General features: G+C 35.0%; 1 protein-coding gene across 1 annotated transcript in view; it reads left to right on the forward strand.

The window, feature by feature from the left end:
* Positions 1-21,353, forward strand: part of Vps13B (vacuolar protein sorting 13B) — a 1,316,993-nt gene that overhangs the window by 375,207 nt on the left and 920,433 nt on the right. The window contains exon 16 of the mRNA XM_090406926.1: positions 480-718. Within this exon, the coding sequence (XP_090263052.1) occupies positions 480-718 (239 nt within the window). The remainder of the gene's footprint in view (positions 1-479; positions 719-21,353) is intronic.

Here is a 21,353-nt window from a genome sequence, read left to right on the forward strand (position 1 = left end):
CCTTAGAACTAAATATTGAGAAGCAGATGACATAATGATAAAAAAAAATCTAGTAATGAAATGACATTTATTAGGAAAAATTATCTACTTTCAGAGTCATCATCAGTACATACCAATGAATTTGGGAAGTCATCCTAAGTAACATTCCTCATTCTTGTGTTTCATGAATTTGTATTTGTTTAACTTTTATTTCTTTGAATCCTAATAGTTGTAGATGGAATTATCTTCCTGCATATAATAGCATATACATGCATTTAAAATTGCATTTTAAATGTTCTAATTTTGTTTATCTCTTTTTATTTGTATGTATTGGCAGTGGTTAGAACATAGCCAAATTTCTGCAAGTATTAAATAATTTTTTCCTTACTAAAATGCCATTCTGTTACTATATTTTTTATCATTAAATGTCTGCTTATTTTTGGTGCCTTTTATATGTAAAATATCAAAAACTTATTTTCATTATAATCTCTTTTCTCCAGCTGTAGAGAGATTTCCATGGACCATAGAGGCACAATCTTTTAGCTTGTACACCATCACTGAGCAGCAAGAGGATCAGAAAAGTTCAGTACTTCATTACATTATTCAGCCTGTTGCAGCATCAATGACAGTAGCACTGACAAATAAATTTCAACCCCTGCCATCTTCTAGGTTATCCCAACTAGGTCTCTGTATTCATATTGACACTGATCCATTGTATTTAAATTTCTCATGTAATCAGGTAATCAGCTATTAGTTGAACTCTGTTAATATATGTTGGTATAGTTAACTGTTATAATGAATAGTCAGTGAACTGATATATATATATATATATATGCACGTGCGCACACACACACACACTGCATCCAGTATTCATCTCAGACTTTTCTGAGATAACTTTTCACGTAAAGATAACTTAAGAAAACTTTTCACGTAAACTATCATGCATCATCAGCCTCTATACACAAGTAGCCTAGTCATGAAAATAAATCGCACAAACTTTGTTTGCATACATCTGGGTAAAAGGATTAAGCAATAGAATTTCTTGGCATGTACTTTATAACTAAGTGAGAAAACTTTCTATAATTATCTCTGATGCAGAGTATTTTAATAATAAGATAATTTACCTTTTTACTACTTATATGGGAAATATATGGCTTTGCATTAAATCCGAATTGGTATTGTCCTGGGTCTGTGAAACTTTGATAAAGGTTGAAATGAATCTGGATAGTGACCCTTCCCTAATGCATAAAGTAGTGCGCTTTGCATTATGCGATACTAAGGCATTTGAAGTCAACAGCCTCTACATGCAAGTAGCCTAGTTGTGAAGATACTACATTCACAAACTTTCTTTCTTGCACTTAAGTAAGAAAATAATTTCTTGGCAAGTATAATTTGCAGCAGGGGTGGCCAATCCTTTGTTCCATGTGCCAATACTTTCATGTACGAGTTCAGATGCACCACACAACTCTTGTAACCTTAAAATCTTCCTTTAAAAGATGTTAATATAGACATGATATATTTACTTTTATTTACTAGAATCTACTTGTAGGTTTTCTAGGCATGATTTTACTCTCTCAGATATGTCTGATCCTCTTGTTTTTCCATAAAGCGATTCAAGACCGATACATTCTTCAAAAACATTAAAATTATCATCAATTCATAAAAATATCACCGTCTTATAAAAATGCTAAACTGGGCTACCTCCCACATATCAACAGATTTGTCCAAACTAAAAAAAAAGAAACTATAAACATGGACAAGGTCTTTCAGTTGCTCAGATCATGTATTTTTTATGAGAAAGTGTTTTCGCAAACAATGCACAATGGTTTTCCTGATGGATTTGCTATAAATAAGAATTGATTTTCCCACTGTTAATTGAATTCACACTTACATCACCTTCTGTTTTTCTTTTGCTCATTTTCTTTTGCACTGGAATGGATAACTGAATGTAAAAACAAGGCTTAATTTTCAAAAAAAAAAAAAGTACAAAACTGCAGATGTTCACAAGGGACGAACAAAGCACAACTCCATAGTGCACAGATATCAGTTGTAAACTGACTGACAAAAACCTGCGATGCACTACTATTGCTAACGCTTGGCACCTCAGGATCAAACAAGTGAATGTGCAAAAGATGTACACGAAACATCAAAAAATAATTACCGTTTTAGTTTATTTTCTACAAATGGTTTTTTGGTTAATACTTTTTGCAAAAATAGGCTTACTTTTATATTGTTATGATTGGGATCCAAAGTGCTACTTCTAATCATCCCATTTGCCATAGGATGACCATCCCTGATTTACAGGATTTTGATCTGATTATTATTATTATTATTAGATGGCATCCAAAAGCTTATTATGGGATAAACTCCATGGAATCCAAAAACTTATTGTTTTTGGATTCCACACTGTCCACATTGTATCAATTATATATTTGGTTTAATCCTTTATCTAATTGTAAGCAAACAAAGTTTGCGCCTGAAGTATTTTCAGGACTTGGGCAACTTGTGGAAAAGGTGGTATAACTTCTCATCACTTGCCTTAGTATCCCACAATGCAAAGCACATTTCCTTGCAGACATGTATAATGCTATGCATTAAGGGAAGGTTTACTACTCAGACCGTTTTCGACCTTTATTGAGGTCTCATTAGTGAGAGCACGACCCAGAGGTGGTGATACTAAGGTGAAAGTAATGGAGAAGTCATATTTCCATATACCATTTGCCAAACGGTGTCACACCTTATTCTAATCCAGAGAATTTTAATAATAAGGTGACACCTTTTGGCAACTGGTATATGCAAATATCATTTGCATATACCAGTGATTTGCATCACTAATGCAAGTGATGAGAAGTTATACAACCTTTGCCACAAGTTACCCCAGTCCTGAAAATACTTCAGGTGCAAACTTTGTTTGCTTACACTTGGATAAAGGATTAAACCAAATATGTAATTGGTAGCATAGCCAAGTGAAAAAACTTCCATCATCCTCATGGTATCTTTCATACCTTTCCTTGGATGCATTTACAACATATTCTGGCAACCCATTCCCCTCATTCACACCCTACAAGCAAAAATGTAGTCTTTGCACCCTTACCTGAACCATATTCTAACTCAGTTTTCAGGGATGACCTCTCCCCACCTATTCTGTCCTCTCTATCAATCCCATCACCCATATCCTCCTCTTTTCCACCTTTCTGCAAACTTCTGCAACCATAAACCACTCATCATGTTATTGTCACTTTCCTTTGGACCCCAATCACTTCTTCATCCCATAGATAGTAGTACCATCATGTTATTATGTAATCTTATGAGCTACCTTGGCCACTTTTGCAGTATTCTGAAAACTTCCATCCACCAGTCTTCCAGATCTCTAGATTAATGAGTTGCCTGGAGTATTCCATCTCATATAACTTATAATCTTTTCATTTCAAAAAAACATACCTTAGCACTTTTTTTCACATTAAATGGGCATCTCCATGTTCGTTTGCCTATATTGTCAGCCTATTTAAATCATCCCATAAGCTCTGTACATCTTAATTATTACACTACGCTACCCAATTTTTCATCATTAGAAAGCAACTCAATATTTCTCCTGACATCATTTATGTACAAATGAAAACCAGTGGTTCAAGCAAAGAGTCCTGCTTAATGCTACTAGTCACATACTTGCTTCTGGATCCTGATTCACCATGTACTACTGTTTGTTTTGCATGTTTTCTTCAGTTTTTGTGACCAAGTTTCATATGGTATTCTGTCAAATGCCTTTACAGAATCCACCACTATCATTGTGTAGTCATTTCCTTTTATTTCTCTCAACCATTTCTCTATTATATAAAGGGAGTAAATTACTAAGGCAAATTACTACTATTACTAATAAATTACTAATGAAACCCTTCATAAAATCATGCTGTCCTTCATTAAAGTATCATGTTCTTATCTCCCCATTCCTGAATTTTGTGTCTGAGCAACTTTTCTGATACCTTTTCCACTACTTCTAAGATAATGATTGGCCTATAATGGTCTGAAACTTTATCCAAGGTTTTTAGATTGTGTTAAATTTGTATACTTCAGAAGATAGCCCAATTTTTCTATTGTATCATAAATACAATAGAAAACTTGGGTGGGAAGATAGGGCATATGTAATTTGGTTAATGGTCATCATGTTGGAGGTTTAATGGAGTATTTACAGTACTAGGAAAGGATTAAAAATTAATTTTATTGCTTCCAATATTTCGTATCAGTAACTGAGACATCTTCAGGGATTATAAATAATTATTGTAAATTGAATATGGCATTATTAAAACTCTAATCCATAGAACCTATACTCTTTGTTCCAGTGGAACCGCTCTTTCAACCGAATTCAACCACATACGCAACACCTCCCTTTCCAATGGCTACGGTGATTACAGAATTAAAAAAAATAATCAGTTTCTCCCCCATTCCTTGGCCATCGACCATCTCTTCAGAAGGTCCTCCTTTACAACCCAAACCAGATCCCTAAATCTCGATTGCAGACTTTCTATGCCTAAAGTGTAGGAAATTATCATCAGTATTCTTTATTTTTTTAATATAGTTTTTCTCTCTCTCTCTCTCTCTCTCTTCACTATATATGAAAAATATACCATTCTCCATGTGCCTATGCTGTTGATTTTGCATTTCTCATTATTATCATTTTATTCACATATTTGATACACAGTCAAAACAAGATATCTTTCAAACAACAGTTTGACTGGTGATATAGATCAATTTGGTTTCTACCCAAGAATCTAAGAATAGTCTGTCACATAGCATCGTAAAAAATGGACCTTTCCAAGTAATGCTGTTTTTTTTTTGTAGATCATATGGGGTCACTTTGTTGATGTTTAATTTTTATAAATAGTTGGATAGCTTCTTCAAAATTGCACCATGTATACCGATAACTATTGGGATGAATTTAGTGTGTTTAAGCCAAAGCCTGCCAATTTTGATTGCCAGATCTCGATATTTAGTCAATTTTTTCAGTTCTTTGTTGATATCGTTATCACTGGGTACTATGATATCAATAATCCATGCCTCTTGATGTTCAATAATTGTGATGTCAGGTCTATCGTGTTCCAAATGCCAAGTTTATATTCTAAAGTCCCAGAGAATTTTTGCTGTTTCATTTTCCAATACTATCTCTATTTTATGCTGCCACCAGTTATCAGAAGTAAGGAAGCAATATTTTTTGCATACATGCCAATGAATTATCTTGATCATAGCAGTATTTATAATCAGTTTGAGCTATTTTGCTGCAGGCACTAATTAGATGCGATCCGAAAGATGAGACTTCTACAGTCTCATCTTTTGGATCGCATAATCCGCATTTGCTGTTATTATTTGTATTCAAAAGTTTAGCTTCATTGTATTAGTTTGTAATGCCTGTTCTTGAGCTGATAATTTTCTAGAGAGCTGTTGATTTTGAATTTCTCATTATTAATATTGTTATTATGCGACACCTCCAAGGAGTCCAAAGACTCATCGAGGGAGACCACCTACTGTATAGCTCTCTGTCTCCACCACTCAATTCATCAACTGTAGTGACCCACAACTACCATCATCAACTACATCAACGCCATCTACTCCCCCACCACCACTAGTATTTTCACAGATAATCACAAACATCCATGCCCATGGCAGGATTCGAACCCGATTATCTATTCAATTTCAGTGATGATGGCCTAATATACTTAAAGTGAATAATTTCAGTTTATTAATTATTTTGTCATTGTTGATGGAAGTTTTTCCACTTGGTTATACTATAAATTAAAAATACCAAGAAATTATATACTTGGTTTAATCCTTTATCCAAGTATGAGCAAGCAAAGTGTATGCCTGAAGTATTTTCAGGACTGGAGCAACTCGTATATAGAGGCTAATGACTTAACATCACTTGCCTTAGTATCCCATAATGCAAAGTACATATCCCTGTGGAAATGTATAATGAAGGGTTACACAAGATTAAACCTAGCATATAATTTCTTAGTATCTTTAGTATAACCAAATGGAAAAACTTCCATTAGCTATCTCTAACCCAGAGTACGAGGGTGGTCTGAAAAGTTCTCGGCTTAACAATGAAAAAACGAATCTATAATTTCAAAATTATTTTTATTTTTCAACATAATCCCCCTTAAGACTAATACATTTATTCCAGCGATGCTCCAGTGCCATTATCCTGTCCGTGCAGTGGTTCTCATTAAGATCTGCAAAATACCTTTCTACAGCTGCAACCACCTCTTCATTCGAAGAAAAATGCTGACCAGCAAGGATGAATTTTAGTTTTGGGAAGAGATAGAAGTCAGAAGGAGCCAAATCTGGGGAATAGGGTGGATGTTCGAATAATTCATAGTGCAGATCCCTTAATTTTCCCATTGCCAAAACACCTTTGTGGGCACGTGCATTGTCCTGATGAAAGGTGATTTTTTCTTCTGCAAACTGGGTCTTTTGTCACAAATTTTTTCATCTAGTCTGGTTAAAAGAGCAGAATAATATTCCCCAGTTATTGTTTTACCCTTTTCAAGATAATTAATAAACAAAATGCTTTTAGCATCCCAAAACACTGATGCCATGACCTTTCCTGCTGATGGAACCAACTTTGTCTTCTTTGGTGCTGAACAACTGGCTTCTGGCCACTGTTTTGACTGCTGTTTGGATTCTAGTGTGTAATGGTGAATCCAAGTCTCATCCATAGTAATAAATTGATGCACAAAATCAATTTTATTCTTGTTGAAACGCTCCAAGCAGTTTTCAGAGATTTTCATGCGAGTGCATTATTGATCTGCTGTGAGCAAGCATGGCACCATCTTGTACAAAGCTTTTTCATTTGCAATTCTTCATGCAAAATATATCCTACATATTCTTTTGAAATACCTATAGTCTCAGCAATTTCACACACTTAGACTCGCCGGTCATCCAATACCATAGCATGCACTTGATCAATGATTTCTGTGTTGTTACACTTTTTGGACATCCTTCATGTTGATTCTCTTCAAGGCTAGTACAGCCACATTTAAACTCAGCAGCCCATTTCTTAATTGTCAGAAACGAAGGAGAAGAGTGCCCATAAACCTTTATGAACTTTGAATGAATTTCTTTTGGGGTTAAAGCTTCTTTTACAAAGAATTTTATAACTGCATGATACTCAATTTTATCCATTTCAAGTGATACAGACAGCTGTCTGAAGCAAAAGATACACTTTTGCTTCAGACTGCTGTATAAAACAAACTTCTTGATAGAATGACTTGCAATTTCACATGAATGCTTATGACAGATATACCAACTTAGAAAAAAAAAAATCTTGCCGATAGTGTTGCGATTTATGGTGGAGGTTGAGAACTTTTCAGACCACCCTCGTATTTTAGTAATAAGATGTGACACTTTTTGGCTAGTCATATATGAAAATATGACCTCTGCATTACTTCAACCTTAGTATGACCTCTGGGTCTAGCTCCGACTGATGAGACCTCAATAAGGTTGAAACCAGTCTGAGTAGTGACCCTTCCCATAATGCATAACATTATACATGCCAACTTGTATATGGCTTCTATGTACGAGTTGACCAGTCTTAAAAACATTTCAGGCACAAACTTTTCTTACACTTGGATAAAGGATTACATCAAGTATATAATTTCTTGGTATCTTTAATTTTTTCACTTGTTTATATTTGTTTATATTTTATATTTATTGATGAAGAGGTAATTATTCAGATAATTACCTCTTAATCAAAGAATTTAAAGTAAATATTATGTGCTGCTGAGAATTTAATTAATAATTTATTTGATGTAGCAGTTTTCTAGAAGAATTTTGTTGTCTGCTATTGTCATTGTTTATGGATAATTTTGCTGATAATTTGCACTTTTTTTGCTCATCACAATAGATGCTATTTCTTTATTTTTGGGGGTGTTTTTGTGACTTGTGATTATAAGATACTGCATATATATATATTGGTTATATACTTATGGTAGAAAGTGGAGTTAGACTGAATAAAGTCATGGGACAAATATATCTAGATATGGAAGTGCATTAGACAAATTTTTACTGAAACTTGTATCATAATAATATTTATTATACACGTTTTCACAAGAATATAGTAATTTTATTACTGCAAATATTTCAACCTGAAACTAACTGGTCATCATCAATGCATCAGTATAATCACAAGGTGAAGCTACAACAAAGAATGTTAATCCTATTTACAGAGCTGAGCCACATGGCAGATGCTACCTAGTGGGTGATTGCAATAAAATAAGATTACATTTAAGGCCTAAATTTAAAATTATGTGATTTGAAATACAATTAAATTTAACTACATAATGAAATTACATAGCATTGTATTAAATTAAAAAAATAAAAAAATAATAATAATGACCTTGATATGAAGGTCGAAACGTCGAGTGTTCATTTTGGTTTATGTTAAACTAAAGTTTTGCTCTAACATTGTAGTTGTCTCCATAATTTTCCATAATGTATTCTGATCACTGTGTAAACATGAAAGAAAGAATAATAATATTTATTATTAAAATGGCAGAAGGAAACATTATTGCTTGCAATTTATGATGAGACTCTCCCAAATCTTGACAATAGAGAGACATTTATTCCAATTTAACTTTTGGGCATAAAAGTGCTTTTGCACTCTCTTTAAATAACCATTCAAATCTAAGCCTGCACGGATGTAAAAGGTGAGTATTGGACCATAGGATATCATGGCTAGTGTCCACTTCATGCTGAGCATGGCTAGATTTTTCAAGTGTATTGTTGTTAATATATGATTGGTGTTTGTGTAGTTGTTTTTTCAACAGAATGTCCTGTTTGCTTAAAGTACAAGCAAAGGCACTCACATTGAACCTGGTAAACACCAGAGATGGAGGTTTTGTTGAAAGACAAAAAAGTTGAACTAAATTACATCTTTTCAGGATCTTAGCAGTTGTATCAGAGATGCCTGCATATAGGGGTTAAGGACTAACCATGCAGGTTCAAGGTTTTGGGCGATGGGCTTGTAAGAGTCCAAGATGCATTTAAACTTTCTTGGGGTGAAACCATTCTGTAATAATATACACTGAATGATGTTCAATTCTTATTGGAGAGCTTGAGAATCGAAGAAGATAACACGTTCCATGTTAAGCAAAGATTTGAAGATGCCTAATTCTTGAGATGGATGATGTTGTATATAGCAGCCTGTGAAGGTATGCTTATGGTGAATAGATGTAACAAGTATTTCAGAAGGGGTATGGGAAAGGAGAATGTACAGGAAGGCTAATTGTGTATCCTTTTCTTTTTCCCTAATAAAGTTGATGTGTGGGTGTAGGCTGTTGATTTTGGTTAAAAAGGTAAGAAGAGATTCTTCTGAGTCCAGCCAGATGGCAAATACATCATCTACATATTGAACCCAAAGGGAAGGTTAAGATTCTATTGAAGAGAATAAGGATTCTTCAAAAAATATTAGTAAATTATTCAGTAAATAAACATTTTCTTCTTGGTGTTGTTCATACCATGAGGCATTATTATAATTACAAGCACCCATTTCTATCATTACATATGCCAAAGTTTGCATCAGTGTTGTTTGTTTGTTCACGTGGTTTGAGGAAGGTGTTTAAAGTGCAGTGGCTATGGAGCAAAAAATAAATAAATAAAATGTCAACGTAACTGAACCAAACTTTGGCATATGTACAGATAGCAATGGGTATTTCTGATTATTTATGATAGTGACTCACAGTATGAACTACACCAGAAGAAAATATTTATTCAAAAATATTTAATATTTCTTGAAGAATCCTTATTCTCTTCCTTGTACATTGTTGAAGGTTTAGTTTGAGCAGTTATTTAGAGAGAGAGAGTGCTGAAGTACTTCTACACCATCCAAATTTAAATCAGAATGACTGTCTCTCTATTGCCAAGATTTGGGAAAGTCTCATCCTCATAAATGGCAAGCAATAAAGTATCTCCCCCCCATTTTAACGATTATTATTATTATTATTATTTTATTTTTTAAATTTAATACAATGCTATATCTTTTCATTATGTAATTAAATTGAATTCAAATTCAAATTGCTTAATTTTAAATTTAGGCCTTAATTGTACATCTCTTATTTTATTGTAACCACTCACTAGGTAGCATCCAGCATGTGGCTCAGCTTTGTAAATAGAATTAACATTCTTTGTTGTCGCTTGACTTTGTGATTATGCTGCTGCACTGATGATGATCATTTAGTTTCTGGCTTGAAATATTCTTCTCAATATTATTAACATCTGCCCTCCATGGAATAAGAGACTCATCAATGCTCATCCAACTATGCTTTAAACTGATTGAATGTGTCTACATTCATAACACATTCATGCAATGCATTCCACTCACCAACCACTCTCCATGAAAAGAACCTGTTCTTTATTCCTCTGCTTACATCCTCCTTATACAGTTTCCAGTGATTATTATTCATGACACCTCCAAGGAGTCTGAAGACTCATCACAGGAGGACACCTACTATACAACACTCTGTCTCCACTACTGCAGCGCTTCCCAAACTGTGGGCCGCGGCCCCCTTGGGGCCGTAGGTTTTATTGAGGGGGCTGTGAAATAATGAAAACAAATTTAAAATGTTTTAAGACTAAGTAGATTTTTTTATTTTAAAAGAAACGTATTTAACTTTTATTATTTATTATTTCTTTTTTGTTATTTTTTTATTTTAATGGAAAAATTCACACATTGGTGTTGGTTCACGAACTTTGCTTCCTGCGTATTTCGGCACTTAATGAATATTAGTAAATATTGCTTATTCATATGTTTCATTTCAAAGCAGTGGTTAATTGTATTTACTTCAAATGCTCTCCAGGGAAGCTTCAAATCTTCCTATCCCTTTCATCATGCGTTCGTTCTTAATCAGGGACTGTTGATATTGACTTTATATAGATATCAAAACTTGTTTTATATTATCACTGTCATCCGAGCTAGTTTTCTGTTACCAATAAAAGTTTCGCATATACTTCACACATGAAAAAAAGCTTAAACAAGTTCATGTGGGGAAATAGTAACTCGCTTGCAGTGGTAAACAAAACACCCTCCCTAACAGCCACTATACTGCAGAGGCAATAAAAACAAGTACTTTTATTATTCCAGTGAATAAGGTATGAGGAGTCTGTGTAATATATTTCTCAACAAATAGTGCAATTAGAGACAACTGGGATAAAAACACACTAATTAATGAATCACATGTCCCCCTCATACAGAAACTATGCTGTATAGACTGAAACAAAACCATATGTTGCATGGGCAAACACAGTATCTAACTAAAAACTATTGTTATTAATTAGATGTGTGTGAGTTCGATTTCCCAGGGCAGTAATAAAATTCAGCTGAACGTGTTAAATTAAGTAAAAGTGTTAAAACTAAGTAATATATATATATATATATATATATATATATATATATATATATATATATATATATATAGCATTTCAACTCAACTGTCAGCTATGCTTTTATCTTTCAGTTGCGCGATCTTTTGTTAATACCGCACCAATCATATGCATATTTTAATAACCTGCCTTTGCTGTCTGTTTCGCGTTAGGCTTAAGTACCATAAAGGGAGAAAAATGTTCCTGGTCCGGGGATTCCCTTATTCAAGTAATATTCACTAATTTCATGTTATCAGTCTGTGGTGTGCCAGTATCGGTAAGTGGTGATATTATTTGATCTATTCTACATTAAAAAATTTAACCCTGAGATGGATAAGTGGCTGATAAAAAATAAAAAAAATTTCCGTGAACAATCAGAAGAAGCAGAAACAGACTCAAAAAAAGGACAGTGTTTCATATTTTACCAGAACAGCCCGCATCGTCTTCAGAACCAAACGGTAAGAGGCAACAAATGTAATATATGCATTTGATTTTTGCAATATTCGCTGTGTATGTTTTGTATTGAATATAAATACAATAAATGTTATAATAATATATCTCTCTATTCCGATTTTTTTTTCGAGAAGGGGGCCATGAAATATTTTAATTTTTGCAAAGGGGGCCCTGACATCCAGAAGTTTGGGAAGCCCTGCACTACTGCACCGACCCTCTACTACCAATCACCTACATCAACGCCATCTACCTGATATCCTCTTGTTCTATCCACGTCTCCCATTCTATGAAAAATCTCTTCCATATCAATCTGATAGCAACCCCTGACTAACTTATATGTCTTTGTCATATTCCCCATCCTCCTCCTATTCACAATGTTCTGCCACTTACTCTCAATCTGTCTTTGTACTCCACATTCCATAGACCACTGACTGCCTTTGTGAATCTTCTCTGGACCTTTTCCAACATATCCTCATCACCATGAAAACCCACCAACCAAATCTGTGCATGATAATCCATATGAGGCCTGATCAAACTTTATACAATGGCTTCATAACCTCTCTATTTCTGTATGTCAGGGTCTTCTGCCTCATTGCAATTATTTGATGTGACGTCTTCACAACTTGTGCAATGTGGCACCTGAATTTCAGGTGTCCTTTTCCACCATCACTGCTAGATCTCTCATCTCCTCTACTTCCTTTAAAGTTTCCCCTCCAAGTGTGTACTGTGCAGCCCATGATTGCTTAACAAATCTCAAAACCTTATACTTTGCAACATTAAACTGATAATTCCACTTATCTGCCCATACATGCAATCTTTTCAACTCTGCCTGTAAGGCCATAACATCCACTTGACTCTCCCCAGCTCTCCATTATCTGCAAACATAGCTCTCCCCAGTTTTGCATTATCTGCAAACAGCTGCATATCACTAGTTAAATTCATCCCAATATCATTAACGTACAAATTATACAACAATGGTCCCCAAACTGACCCCTCTGGCACACCACTGCTGACCTTTCTCTTTCTGGATACCGCCCCCCCCCCATATACAACTTTCTGATTCCTGTCTGACAGCCAGTCACTGATTCAACTCAGAACTCTATTACCCAATCCCATCTGTTTCAATTTATGTAATAGCTTGTCATGTGACAGTCTATCAAAAGCCTTTGCGCAATCCAAGTCCACCATTGTATATGCATATCACCCCTGCCCAAGGTATTTATCACTTTGTCATAGTACATAAATAAGTTACTAAAACGTGATCTTCCCTTAACAAAACCATGCTGATAACCAAAGAGAATACTATTATCATCCCATTTCTGTATGATACTTCTCGTCAATATCTTCAACACAATTCCAGATATACAAATTGGCCTATGATTTGAAGCTACAGTCTTATCACCACTTTTATGCAGTGGAACAATTTTACCTTCCTGTCCCTCCCTCAGAATCTGTGCTGTCGCAAAACTTTTATTTAACATAAATACCAGTGCTACTGCCAATTCCCTGGAACATTCCCTTAAGATGCATGGTCATATGTCATCAAATTCTATTGAATTTTACTGAAATCAAGTTTATTTATTTCTTCAAATACTTCCTGCTTGCTCACAATTAAGCCATCCTCTCCTGTGTCCTCTACACTTAAGTTCATCATGATTCCACCCTGATCAAGATGAAACACCCTTATAAATTGATCACTGAATACCTTAACAATGTCTTCTGCATCAGATACCATCCTGCCACTTTCATCCATTAACATTATCTTATCATGATCATCTTTCTTCTTCTTCCACATATCTAAAAAAACTCTAGGGTTTTTCTTTGCCTGATTTTCCAATTTCTGCTCATACTCTACTTTTGTTTTCCTTACTAATCGAGTCACTCTTCTAGCTTGTTCTTTATACTCTTCGTGTAACTGATTATTACCATTATTCATCTTGTATGTTCTACAAAGTGCAAGATGAATAATTGTAATAATCAGTTACGTGAAGAGTATAAGCATTATTCATCTTGTACTTCCTTCAAAATACTTTCTTTTTCCAGATTTCATGCTTAAGCTCCACATTCAAACATTTTACACCTACCTTATTAAGCCTTTTGGCCTTTGGAATACATTCACACATTGATGTTACTGCCATGTTGATATGTGTGTATAATAAATGAAAGTGCATTTTAGTTTCCATTTTGAATTATTTACATTTATGTTCACTAAAATTAACACACGTGAAACACAGTAGTGGATTTTTTATTACATAAATATTTCGTCCTAGGTATCTTAGGACATCATCAGTACAGTAGAACAATACTAGGAATGACACAAAGGATAGGGTACGTACATACAGTGGAATCCAAATTGCGTGCAGTGGCACATTGGGCCTAAACTTAAATTAGATTAAATTGAATAAAATTAAATTTAAATTAAATTACAGTTAAGTTATTTTCACGCAATTTTGTGTTACAATTTCCCATACTTTAGGGATGGCAAGAACATCATTGTGGTTTAAATTTGGTCTGTGAAGTAAGGCTTCAGCACTTTCTTTATATAAACGTTCATATTTATATGAAGATCTGTGTAGGAGTTTTGTCTTTTCCCAGTGGATCTTGTGGTTTGGGTTTTCAACTCTGTGTTGAGTGAAGCCTGATTTTTGCGGTTTTGATGAAGCAGATATGGTCTTGATATTCCGAAATGTGTTTAAAAACTGATTGACCTGTCTGTCCATAATAAGAGAGTTTACAGGAGCATGGAACCTCGTATACACTAGGTAGTAGCATTGGTGAAAGTTTGTCTTAGGGCAAAGGTACCAGGTTGTAGATCTGGTTGATGGGTTTGTAGGTGGCAGTAAGATCGTATTTCTTCATAATTTTCGAGAGCCGTTTGGAGATGCCTTTGATATAAGGTATGGGAATCCTATATGCTTGTTCTTGTCTAGGTTGATGTGTAGAAAAGTTGCTGATGATTTTTTGAGTTCTTTTGAGATTGTATCCATTTAGAGTGGCTGTGTTTTTTGATTATTTCCAATTCTTGTTTTAGAGCATCCTCGGAAGAGCAAAATCTGTGCACTCTGTTTACCAATGATTTAATGATGCCAAATTTTTGAGAGGGATGGTGAGCAGAAGTATGGTGAATGTAATGACCTGAAAATGTCGGCTTGCAATAGACAGAGGTGGAGATGGATCCATCTTCTTTTCTTTGGATGTGTAAATCCAGAAAAGGGGTGCCCTGTGGGGATTCTTTTCTAATGTAAATTTGATGCATGGATGAAGAAGGTTGATTTTTTTTCTAAAAACTGAAGTAGCTCTTGTTTGGAATGACTCCAGACTGCGAAGATATCATCGACATATTGAAGCCAGAGTTTTGGTTTGGGTTTAAATGCAAGAATTTTTTCTTCATGATGTTCTATAAACAGGTCTGCCAAGTTGGGTGACAAGGGGGACCCCATTGCTATTCCCTCCTCTTGCTTGTAGATTTTTCCTTTTCGTGCGAAGTAACCGGAAGTGATAACAAATTTGAAAAGTTCAGCAATATCCGATGGAAATTTTTGGTTTAACAGGTCTACAGTTTCTTTATGGGGGAATATTGGTGAAGAGAGAGACGATGTCGAAGCTAATTAGCATGTCAGTTTTCAGCAGTTGAAAGTCTTTTATTTTGGCAGGAATGGCCATAAGTTTGCCATTCCCCCTAAATGTCTCCCATATCTAGATTTCATACACAACACTGAAAGAAACATCAGCCACCTTCCCAGTATTGAAGCCAACAAACTTCATTTTGAAATAGCAAAAATAATTTTTGATGCCAAACCTTCAGTCTTAAACATTCCACCTTCAGAATTGAAGGTTCTTACTTCCTTAAAACATAATAAAAATATAATCATCACCAGAGCCAACAAAGGAAATACCACAGTGGTTCTTGATATGACCGAAAAATGAATCTATTACTCTGAGACCAAAATACTTATGCAAAACTTGACTATGATCCCACAAAAAGACAGCTGAAGAAACTGAACAAGTTACTTGATGAAACAAAGTCTTTAGATGAAGAAACTTCAAAAAAAATCAAGCCATATCATGCTAGACCCCCGAGAATATATGGCTTACCCAAGCTTCAAGAACAACGTCCCACTTAGACCTATCGTTGATTCAATTAGCAGCCTCACTTACAAGTTATCAAAATTCTTATCCAACTTTCTCCTTCCCCACATAGGCCATTCAATCTCTTCAATAAAAAAATTCTTATCCAACTTTCTCCCTCCCCACATAGGCCATTCAATCTCTTCAATAAAAAAATTCCACAGAATTTCATGCCCAAATAAAAGACTTTCAACTGCTGAAAACTGACATGCTAATTAGCTTTGACATCGTCTCTCTCTTCACCAATATCCCCCACAAAGAAACTGTAGACCTGTTAAATCAAAAATATCCATCGGATGTTGTTGAACTTTTCAAATTTGTTGTCACTTCCGGTTACTTCACATGGAAAGGAAAAATCTACAAGCAAGAGGAGGGAACAGCAATGGGGTCCCTCTTGTCACTCAACTTGGCAGACCTGTTTATAGAACATCTTGAAGAAAAAATTCTGTGTGTTAATTTTAGTCATGAATTCTCCACAGGTTTCTCTATATAATCAAATTACATTTATGTTGTTTCAGGTGGGTTCAGGAAAGTGTTTAAAGTTGGCTATGGAGCTAAAAAAAAAATTTTTTTTAATTTCAACGTATCTGAGCTAAACTTTAACATATGTATAGATAGAAATGGGTACTTGTGATTATTTATAATAGTGCTTCATAGTATGAGCAACATCAGAAGAAAATGTTTATATATTGAACTAATATTTCGCTGTATTTAGAACCAGCATCTCCATAGCTCAGCTTACACAGCACACAATTAGATTGTTGTAGGTGCAATTCATATTGTAACAGGCAAGGAACTACTGTTGTATTCAGTTCATTAAAAAAACAAAGTTCATTCATATAACCTAGGCTGGGCTTTCAGTGACTGTGTCAGAGATTTTTGGCAAATTAACCCTTTAACTGCTGAGAACGTATTATTACGGGCTTGGAAATACACGCCTTCTTTGCTGAGCCCATATATGTACGGTTGGTGCGCCTCCCATATTCAGACAGTTTTTAGTATGGAAAGAATCTTTGTAAGATATTCAAACTTCGTGTGTAGGTTCCTCCATCTATTGCCAACCAATTGAAGTTTATTTGACTTGGGTTTCTGTCCTTGTATGACATCTAAAGAGAAAAATTTGAACTGGTGCAACTAATCATATGCAGCACGATGCATAAACCACGTGACTGCGGGGATTTCAGGGATGTCACAATATGGCGTCTACCAGTAAATATCCACGTTATTTACTGATGATGGTTGGTGCGCCTCCCATATTCAGACAGTTTTTTAGTATGGAAAGAATCGTTGTAAGATATTCAAACTTCGTGTGTAGGTTCCTCCATTTATTGCCAACCAATTGAAGTTTATTTGACTTGGGTTTCTGTCCTTGTATGACATCTAAAGAGAAAAATTTGAACTGGTGCAACTAATCATATGCAGCACGATGCATAAACCACGTGACTGCGGGGATTTCAGGGATGTCACAATATGGCGTCTATCAGTAAATATCCACGTTATTTACTGATGATCAAATTGATGAATTATTAACAACAAATAAGTCAGGAGAAGAATTGTCTGAGTTAAGTGAATTGTGTACTTCAGATGAAGACGATCCTGGTGATGTAAGTATTACAAGCGAACAAGATAGTGACAAAAGTCTCGATACGAACATGCATAAGCAAATGCGTACCAAAGATGTATTGTTCACGTGGTGTGATGATGCATTTACTTCAAGTGTACATGAGTTTGATAGCAGTAATTCAGGAATAATCACAGGTAATATCACTGATGATTCTTCAGCTTTAGATATTTTTGAAAAATTTTTTACCATAGAACTAATGACAACAATAGCTGATGAAATAAACAAGTTTCATACCTTCACCACAAATAATAGACCATCGACCATCTTCACGGCAGTGGAAAAACACCACCCCTCAAGAACTTTACATTTTTCTAGCTATTACAAAAAACTAATTTTCCACCTTCTGGATATGACCATACTAAATTCCCACTGTCTCTATAATGTAAAATTTTGAAAAAACAAACTTAGCAAACTACCAACTCATGCTTATGAGGGAAATAATTAAAAAGTACCATATCTCCAGAACAACAGGGAGGTTGAAAGAACGTCCATCACCTGGAGATCAACCACTGCATCTCAAAGAAAGGCATTTCCTTCTCTTGTAGAAGAAGAAGAATGCAGCTCGAGTTTGTTATGTCTGTTCCAATATCAATCTTGAGCAGAAGAAGCACCAGGTTGGCCACACCTGAGTACAGTAATCCAGATGTAGTCATATAGGCTTTATAACGAGGAATGATAACTCCCTTATATCTGTTTGTTAGTATGTACTTCTAATTTCCTGGAGTATAGTTCCCTCAATGTGATAGAGCTTGTAATGTTTGTATCCCAAAATGGATAACTGCATGCTTTTTTCCCACATTAAATTGACATCCATTATGTTTTGCCCATATTGTCAACCTATTTAAATCATCCTTCAAGCTCTCTACATCACCATGATTAACTATTATCCTTCCCAACTTTGCCTCATATGTAAACCACTGAATATCTTCCTTCAAATTATAAATTAAAGATTCCAAGAATTATATTCTTGGTTTAATCCTTTATCCAAGTGTATGCCAACGAAGTTTGCACCTGAAGTATTTTGAGGACAGGGCAATTCGTATGTAGAGGGATGTTAATGACTTAACATCCCTTGCTTTAGTGTCCCATAATTTGATGACTAAATCTTAAAATTTGTGCTTGCCAAGGGAGTCAACCCTTCTAGTTTCCTTTGGGCAAAAATTAAAAATATGACAAATGTAATTGAAAAGCAAAAAAGAAAAGTAAAAGAGATGGTGGTTCTGGTAGGTACTAATAATTTAAGTAGCGACAAATGTAGTGTTGAGAGAAGATATGAAAGGTCTGTTGGAAGAAGCAAGAAAGAAATGTGAGAAAAATTGTAGGTTTGCTACCTAGATATGACAGTACTGAATTAAGAAAGAGGGCGATGATTGCAAATGATTTCACTTGCAGGCTGTTTAGAAGAAATAGATGCAAGTTTTTAGATGTGTGGAATAAGTTTGATGGAGAAAAGACTTGTATAAGAAGGATGGCTTGCACTTGAATTCATTTGGCATCAGGAGCCTGGAGAAATTACTTCTTGATATGAGACCTAATTCAGAGAGTCAGGGAAACTAGACCGTCAAAGATGGAATGGGAAAAATCTGTGTGAAATGCTATGATATGTAAATGTGGTAAATATATGAATGTCTTCGAAGATTATTATATATGTGGTGAAGGGGTGGAAAAATATGCTTTGGGTTTGGATGTTTTAAATATGTCTGGGGAGGGGAAAAGAGAAAATTCTAGAACAAGACCAAATAGATTGCATATCTAATTATAAGAATAGGCTAGGTGGTAATTTATTATGTCTATACACAAATGCCAGGAGCATTAGAAACAAAGGGGTTCAGTTCGTTGTTTTATTGAATATAATGTGGCCTAAGATTGTTGGCATTAGTGAAACCTGGCTATCAGAATCAGATATGGTGAGTGAGATCGAGTGTAATGGGTATACTATTTTTAGGAACGACAGAAGAGATAAAAGAGGAGAAGGAGTACTACTAATGATATCAAATGATTTAAGTCCAGTTAGGGTAGAAAAACAAGAAAAATATGATGGTAACAATGTCCCATGCAGCGGTAAGTTTGAGTCTATCTGGTTTGAAGTGGAGGTTAACAGAATGAAATATATGGTGAGGTGATGCTACAGACCTGGCGGCTCAGTTGTAAGGGACGAAGAAATGTATCGCCAATTTAGCCTTAAGAGCTCCAAGCAAATGATCATTATGGGTGACTTTAATTTTCCAAACATTGATTGGGTAGAAGAGAAATGATAAGAAATTCTCTATGATAAGAAAGAAGAGGAATTTATTGAATTGTTATGTGACAAATTTCTCAAGCGGCATGTGAAAGAAGGAACTCAAGGTCAAAGAGGGTTGGATTTGCTCATAGCATCAGAAGGGTCTCTGTTAAAAATATGGTTATTTTACCAACTGGTGACAGTGATCATGCTGTGTTTTCTTGGAAAGTATCTAATTGTATTGATGCTCCGATTAAAATAGGTTACATGCTGAACTACAAAGCTGGAAATTATGATCAGCTTAGGATATACTATCTTTGGATTCATGGTATCAGTTACTGAATGGGAAAAATATTAGCAATGCATGGGAATCTTTGAAAAAGTGCTTAAATGAGGCAGTATCTGAATGTATCCCTAGTGTTCAAAGAATAAATAGGTTGGGAGTGAAAGGGATGTGCAACCTTATTAAGCAAGAGATCCACGAGAAGATGATGATGTGGAAAGGATATTGTGAGAATAACAGTGAGAGGAGTTATGAAATATATAAAGCTAAAGCCAGAAAAGTAATGAGTATTGTGCAGAAAGCTAAATCGGATTATGAAAAGAAATTGGCCATGCAAGCTAAAGGCAATCCAAAAGAATTTTATCGTTATGCCGCAAGCAAAAGAAAGAAGGAATGTGGAAGAATAACTTTATTGAATGCAGATGGTACTCGGGTGTCGGAAGTTAATGAGATCGTTCAGTTAATGAGTGCTCACTTTGTTAAGATATATCAACCAGGTGTATGTAACATGGTGCACAGTTCTACTGCTACATTGGATGAAGAGTTAGAGGTTGAGGCATGAAACGAGGAGGAAGAGCTGTTGCATAACCTGTATAAGAATTTGTCTATAGGGACAGATAGCATATCAGCCCATTTACTAAAGGAATGTTCAGCCAAATTGGCTAGGGCTTTCACATAACTTGAGTCTCAACTCAGGAATGATACCACAGGAATGGAAGGAATGTATGATAATTCCATTGTACAAGGATGGTGCAAAACCTGATATGTCTAACTCTGGTGTGGTAGTGAAGATTATAGAGAAGTTGGTAAAAGCATACAGAAATGGATAGACAAAAGAGCTATACTCTGCAAGGAGCAGCATGGCTTTACTAAAGAAAGGTCATGCTTTAGCAATTTGCTTTTATTTTATAACAATGTTATGACCGAGTTAGATAAAGGGAATGGATACACTATGATAATGTGGGATTTTTCTAAGGCATTCGATAGGATGGTTCTAGGAAAATTCAGCATAAACATTTTTGCTGTAGGAAAATTCGCTGCAAACATTTACGGCGCAAGACACATTTTGCATTAACTTTTGTAAATAATTAATGGTTGATAAAGAGAATTATAAAAATCATTAAAAAGGCAAATCTTTATTAAGATGAATGTCATCGATTCATAACATAATGAAATCATTGAAAAATTGTGCAAATTAAAAGAGATGCTGCATAAATAATTAACTTTTTGCTGTTGATCGTCAATTGAACAAATCCATC

The sequence above is a fragment of the Typopeltis vanoorti genome, chromosome 17 (assembly GCF_054136105.1).
Source record: "Typopeltis vanoorti isolate ZY-2024b chromosome 17, IOZ_Tvanoo_1.0, whole genome shotgun sequence".
NCBI classification, from domain to species: Eukaryota; Metazoa; Arthropoda; class Arachnida; order Uropygi; family Thelyphonidae; genus Typopeltis; species Typopeltis vanoorti.